General features: G+C 48.6%; 1 protein-coding gene across 1 annotated transcript; it reads left to right on the top strand.

Moving 5' to 3' along the window:
* The first annotated feature begins 3,395 nt into the window (after positions 1–3,395).
* On the top strand, positions 3,396–6,270 carry fam131aa (family with sequence similarity 131 member Aa). Its single transcript, XM_033982482.2, has 5 exons — positions 3,396–3,462; positions 3,585–3,696; positions 3,885–4,067; positions 5,391–5,534; positions 5,664–6,270. The coding sequence occupies exons 1-5, from the start codon at positions 3,406–3,408 to the stop codon at positions 6,161–6,163; spliced, it is 996 nt and encodes a 331-aa protein (XP_033838373.1). The 5' UTR covers positions 3,396–3,405; the 3' UTR covers positions 6,164–6,270.
* Positions 6,271–6,522: the final 252 nt, after the last annotated feature.

The following is a 6,522-nucleotide window of genomic DNA, read 5'->3' as shown; positions in this document are numbered from 1 at the left end:
TCCTGACGAGCAACAAATGGTGCGTGTGCGCCTCTGGACACATGCAGGAGCTGGGGACGCTGTCGCCGTGATGCTGTGGCTGTGATGCAGTTTGCTACAGGCTTCTGCCCAAAGGATCGGACACATTACGCGCTTTAAGATGAGCCGCTCGGTCCTTTCAGGTACGTGCCGCGGATGTGTCGGGTTCAGAGCGCGCGCTGTTTGGCACGAGCTGCACGAGACCTCTGCATCCAGGTCTCCTCCGGCTCTCCCCCGGCTCTCCCCCGGCTCTCCCCCGGCTCTCCTCCGGCTCTTTCGCTCTGCCATCATTATTCGTGTGTTTTTGTGGCCTGCTGCAGTTAGGTAAAGTTAGCATCAAATTCACAGATTCGGGCTTCCGAGGTCAATGGCTCCTAAACGCAAAACTGTTGAAAGATAATAAACATACCACAACACTCAAAGTTACACAGTCCTGAGAGTCACACGCGGCGTTTTGTAAAAATCAAATGTTTGCTGTAAATCCGCAGAGCGAGGAAAGCGCTTAGGGACCGGCAACAAATGACAATACTATTTTTTAATTCTCAATGGCTTCAGAGGAAAAGCCCACAGAGCCACGAAAGTTTAATTACACAATAAATGCATCCTAATTTCAATTATAATATAGCAAGTTACGATGATTAATAAATATAAAAATTCATAAACTTTTGTCCACAGCACTTATCAATAATAAAAATATCCATCAATTAAAATCTTTATTTTACCACCTGAATCTTTATTGCTGTTTTTATGATGAAATATATAGAATTATTAATTTTCAATAGCTTTTTGTTTGTCTAATCTCATCAAATTCACAGCAGTAGTAGATTCATTGATGAGTGCTGTGAACTTTTAGTATTGCCATTTGTTGACGGTCTCTAAGCGCTTTCGACAGCTCCGTATTTTCGCCCAAAATGCGCATGTGCTTTTAAAAAACGTCGTTGTAGCCGTTAGGTTGTGTAACTGTGTGTGATATGGCATGTTTATTAGCTTACAAGAGTTTCGTGTTGATGAAATATTGACCTCAGAAGTCCGAATCTTTAAATTTGATGCTCCTTTACCTGCTGCACGCGCCAATGACGCGCGACAAACACCACAGTGTCATGAACTCTACCACAGTGTTATTAACTCTACCACAGTGTTATTAACTCTATCACAGTGTTATTAACTCTACCACAGTGTCATTAAGTCTACCACAGAGTCATTAACTCTACCACAGTGTCATTAACTCTCCAGACCCACGCAGCACTGCGGCCTGTCTCTTTACGCACGCGGCGCAGTGTCTGGTGCGTAAAGGCTCATATTCTGGAGAGATCAGTTACACGATGTGTCCGCTTGACCCAGTGACTGACAGGTCACTGAAGACACGAGGTTTGCCTCATTAAGGTTAAAAGTCACGCCGTGCAGAGTGAACATTGAGTTAGTCACTGCGCTGTCAGAGCCACAAAAACAAAGTGAAGGACGCTCCGCGTTTACAGATTCAAATATCTCAGTCTGTGCCGAATGATGCTCACGTGACACTCACGGGCCTTTGGGAGCCGTGCGCAGACTCGTTTGCGCTGCGTCCTCTGGTGTGTCTCTGGTGTGTCTCTAGTGAGTCTCTGGTGCATCTCTGGTGTGTCTCCGGTGTGTTTTTGGTGTGTCTCTGGTGAGTCTCTGGTGTGTCTCCGGTGAGTCTCTGGTGAGTCTCTGGTGAGTCTCTGGTGCGTCTCTGGTGCATCTCTGGTGCGTCTCTGGTGAGTCTCTGGTGAGTCTCTGGTGTGTCTCCGGTGAGTCTCTGGTGAGTCTCTAGTGTGTCTCTGGTGAGTCTCTGGTGTGTCTCTGGTGTGTCTCTGGGGAGTCTCTGGTGTGTCTCTGGTGAGTCTCTGGTCTGTCTCTGGTGTGTCTCTGGTGAGTCTCCGGTGAGTCTGCAGTGTGTCTCTGGTGTGTCTCTGGTGAGTCCCTGGTGTGTCTCTGGGGAGTCTCTGGTGTGTCTGTGGTGTGTCTCTGGTGAGTCTCTAGTGTGTCTCTGGTGTGTCTCTGGTGTGTCTCTGGGGAGTCTCTGGTGTGTCTCTGGTGTGTCTCTGGTGTGTCTCTGGGGAGTCTCTGGTGTGTCTGTGGTGTGTCTCTGGTGTGTCTCTGGTGTGTCGAGTCTCTGGTGTGTCTCTAGTGTGTCTCTGGTGTGTCTCTGGTGTGTCTCTAGTGTGTCTCTGGTGTGTCTCTGGTGTGTCTCTGGTGAGTCCCTGGTGTGTCTCTGGGGAGTCTGTGGTGTGTCTCTGGTGTGTCTCTGGTGTGTCTCTGGTGAGTCTCTGGTGTGTCTCTGGTGTGTCTCCGGTGTGTCTCTGGTGAGTCTCTAGTGTGTCTCTGGTCTGTCTCTGGTGTGTCTCCGGTGAGTCTCTGGTGTGTCTCTGGTGAGTCTACAGTGTGTCTCTGGTGTGTCTCTGGGGAGTCTGTGGTGTGTCTCTGGTGTGTCTCTGGGGAGTCTGTGGTGTGTCTCTGGTGTGTCTCTGGTGTGTCTGTGGTGTGTCTCTGGTGAGTCTCTAGTGTGTCTCTGGTCTGTCTCTGGTGTGTCTCCGGTGAGTCTCTGGTGTGTCTCTGGTGAGTCTACAGTGTGTCTCTGGTGTGTCTCTGGTGTGTCTCTGGTGAGTCTCTGGTGTGTCTCTGGTGAGTCTCTGGTGTGTCTCCGGTGAGTCTCCGGTGAGTCTCTAGTGTGTCTCTGGTGAGTCTCTGGTGTATCTCTGGTGTGTCTCTGGGGAGTCTCTGGTGTGTCTGTGGTGTGTCTCTGGTGAGTCTCTGGTGTGTCTCTGGTGAGTCTCTGGTGTCCCTGTCGAGTCTCTGGTGTCCCTGTCATCAGCTCACAAGTCTCTCCAGAGAGTCGCTGTCACTCCTGACTCCATAAGCCTTTTAGAGCAGGAGTCCTCTTGTTGTTAGCAGCTTTGGGCCAATCTGTCAGGGATTATCTGCCAGGTCCTGCACGTGCACTCTCGGATTCATCTAAACTTTGAGTGATTTGATTTAAAAAGTCAAATCGATGTGTCCACTTTGCGTCACGTCAGCTGCGCCTCAGATCCTTTCACCAGACTCACTTTTGGACATGTTCCTGATTAGGTGGCGCTATCATCGCTTTTAATCGGGTTTGCAGAGGCTTTTCAGTGGCAGCGGGTTGGATTTGTGTCGTGCCGAGCTGGTCACGGGCCATATGTTTGTCCATTCACTGTACACCGTCACCGCTGCCCTCCACCTCCCTCCAACCCGGTCACTCCACCCGGCTTTAGCATCTGTGCCGTAAATGAGGGCATAGCTGTTTGTTTGACTGCTGCTCGGGTCAAACCGTTCGGTGTCAGTCTGTGGTGTCAGTCGTGGTCCTCTGCAGCGCCGCACGGGTAACATCTCCATCTCTGCACATCAACTATGAGACTCAGGCCCAGGAGCCGAGAAAGACGCAGGGAGAGACACAAGGAGGAGGAGGTAGGACGGAGACTTTTGCAGATTTGTGCTCATTTCACCTGCTGTTTAGTCCTGACGTCTGTGCGCAGTTTATTTGTGACCTGCAGGTCGTCAAAATCATTATTTGTGTCTTTTGTTTTTAGGTGAAATTTGAGGAGAGTGAAATGATTCCCAAGTCCGGAAAATCTTCTGCAGACTCAAGAAAAGGCGTTAGCATCCATGAGTTTGCAGCACTGGCCAGATCTTCCTTGAACGGTATTGTGTTTTAGAAGTTTAGTTGTTGCTACACTTTGCTTTTTGAGTGATTGATGATGATTTTTTTTATTTAAACTAAGACTGATAATCAAACATACAAATTTAAATAAGACATAATCGTTTTTATTCATTGATGTCTGATCTTAAGTGCCTGTATAATTCCCTTTTCCGTCTGCGTCTTTCTGCAGGCATCTCTCAGGCCGTGAAGGATCATGTGACTAAGCCTACCTCACTGGCGCAGGGTCGCGTCGCTCACCTCATCGAGTGGAAAGGTTGGCCCAAACCGTCAGACCCCCCGCCGGCCGCTCACGCCCACTTCAGCACCTACTGCCACCTGAGCGAGGGGGAGAAGGAGGCCCGTTTCGCCGCAGGCACGTTCCTCTGTCATCTACAGCATTTCACACTTAACTGTCAACTTTGTTTATTTGTACGGACACCAATCCTCTTAGTTAAGTTCCTGACTCATCCTCTGTCATGGTGTAATCCTTAAAACTAGTCAGAGCCGTGCGTTAGGGCCCGGTGCTGTCTAGTGGTGATGGCTTGTGTTGGGCGCAGATGGTGGCCTATTAGACAGCCTCAAAAACACTCGAGTGCCCGGTGAGAGGGTAAGGCAGCTCCTGTTGTTCAGCTGTGACTCATCCTTTGTGGAGATGGTGACAGGGGTTGGGTTTGAGCGAGGGAGAAAGAGAGGGAGGGCAAACAAAAGGTGCAGTTTTATCCAGCTGGTTTGTTCTTCTGTTTGGAGGAATGCAGTTTGATATGAGACCATAGTATTAGTGTGAAAAATGGAAGTTTCAAGCTTTAGTTTAAGCCTGTTTCTCCAGTTTATTACGCCAATGCTCCAGTAGTGGTTACAAATTTTGGTGCACAGTCATAGGCTGTATATGTAAATCACATGTGTCAAACTCAAGGCCAAATGCGGCCCGCCATGTCATTTTTATGTGGCCCGCGACAAGGTAAATTTAAATGTATGACTGTCTTAAAATGTCAGTTTATCAGGAGTTACGCAGTTACACAGACATGTTTTTTATATCTTTGCAAATTTGAGACGAACCATTTTGCTGATGCGGCCCTCGGTGCAATCGAGTTTGACACCCCTGATGTAAATGGACATAGCTAACCTGCTAACCGCCGTGTTCCAAATAGAAAGTGAGCGTTGGCGCACTTCCGGCTCCATCAGCTCCGCTTCAATTCACTTTATATTAGAAAACTGTCACCCCTTTCTCCGTAAATGCCACTGTTAGGTTCTTAAAAATGTTCGTATTAACCCGTTCTACATGATCCTGGGGTTTTTATGTCGCTATTGTGTCTGTAAATCAAGATATTAACATTAATAACAGACTAATCAGGTGCTATTGCTAGTAACAGGTTCGATTGGCAGTGTTGCTAATGCTAAGCCAGCGCTGTGGGCGGTTACCTTCCTCAGCCTCTCCGGATTTGCTCTTTGGTTGCTATGATACTCGCGGTCGGAATTCCAAATATGGACATCCGCTCCAAACTCATCCCTATGCCCGTTAGCTTCGATGAGCTACATTTGGCTAGAGCTGAACGCTATCGGTGATGTAACACTCCGGTTGTCCACTTCTTTATACAGTTTATGTGCACACTACTCAAAATAAAGACACAGTGATGGCAAGACTTATATTTAATGTTCATATACGTTTTATAATCCTATACTATTTGGGTTTTTGCAGGTGTAGCTGAGCAGTTTGCCATAGCTGAGGCCAAGCTACGAGCCTGGGCGTCTGTTGATGATGACGATGAAGATGAGGAGGACTCAAACGATGAGGATGCGCCCCCTAATGGACAGAGTCACACCTTCACCAGCCAAAGCTCAGGTATCACCAGTTCACGTGCCATTCGTCTTGTGTTTTCATCTCATTTTCATCACTTAACATGGCTCATTGTCTCATCCGTCCCACCACCGTCCCATCTGCAGGGGATCTGACTTTATGCTCCTCTCTCAGACGCCGCCAATTCCCGACCTCTTGTCCCACGAGACAAGGAGGAGGGACAACTCTCTGCCACATTCCCAGGCGCGGGCAGCAGCGGTGACGGCGGCGACCTGCTGACTGACCCACATTCAACCCAGACTGACTCACCCACTTTGCCCGGCCACAGCGCGAGCCCGTTCATACAAGAGGAAGAGGAGGAGAACGAGGAGCGACCCACCGCGTTACGGGACCACCCCCAGAGCGAGGTGTGCATCCACCAGAAGCCCGAGTGGAGACCCAGAGCGAGGAGCAGCCGCTTCGACTCGTGCTACTCCACGTCCCACTCGGAGTCGCCCGGGGAGGAGGAGGAAGACGACGAAGAAGGCAGCGTGTTCCAGGAGTTCCGCATGTGGCACTGCAGCCCCCGGGGATTCTTCTCGGATCGGGCGTCTTCTGGAGTGGCCTCGTTTGATGAGGAAGAGGAGCAGGATGAAGAGGCGGAGAGGAAAGATGAGAAAGAATATTTGATGTGATGTGCTGTCCATCTTTGTCTCTTGGAGTGTGGTGATTCTGGACATCGTTATAAAAAGCTAGATATCACATTTGGCCAAATTGGATCGGTTATCAGGGAAAGATAGAGTATTTTATCTTTATTAAAACATTTATGGATCTAGGGACAGTGCCTTGGTGATTTGCCAAAATGTGTTTGTGACGAAAACATGAAACACTGTTGAAATCATGTTGCGACACAATAGACGAATGACGATTCACTGCGTTTGTTTGTTGCTGGTAAGTCTGCTTTTAAAAAATAACTCTACAGTCATAATTGTTCTAATGTAAAGTGTGAAAATTGGTCAAAATACATGTTGTTTGTTGTTAATGTAGTTTGACC

Source organism: Periophthalmus magnuspinnatus, chromosome 17, assembly GCF_009829125.3.
Source record: "Periophthalmus magnuspinnatus isolate fPerMag1 chromosome 17, fPerMag1.2.pri, whole genome shotgun sequence".
Lineage (NCBI taxonomy): Eukaryota > Metazoa > Chordata > Actinopteri > Gobiiformes > Gobiidae > Periophthalmus > Periophthalmus magnuspinnatus.
This window is presented reverse-complemented; position numbering and strand designations above follow the sequence as displayed.

Excerpts from the sequence above, each read along its gene's own strand:
- fam131aa (XM_033982482.2), top strand. The coding sequence starts at position 3,406 with ATGAGACTCAGGCCCAGGAGCCGAGAAAGACGCAGGGAGAGACACAAG. Across the intron at positions 4,068-5,390 it reads GGAGGCCCGTTTCGCCGCAG|GTGTAGCTGAGCAGTTTGCC; the intron begins GCACGTTCCTCT and ends GGGTTTTTGCAG. Across the intron at positions 5,535-5,663 it reads CTTCACCAGCCAAAGCTCAG|ACGCCGCCAATTCCCGACCT; the intron begins GTATCACCAGTT and ends CTCCTCTCTCAG.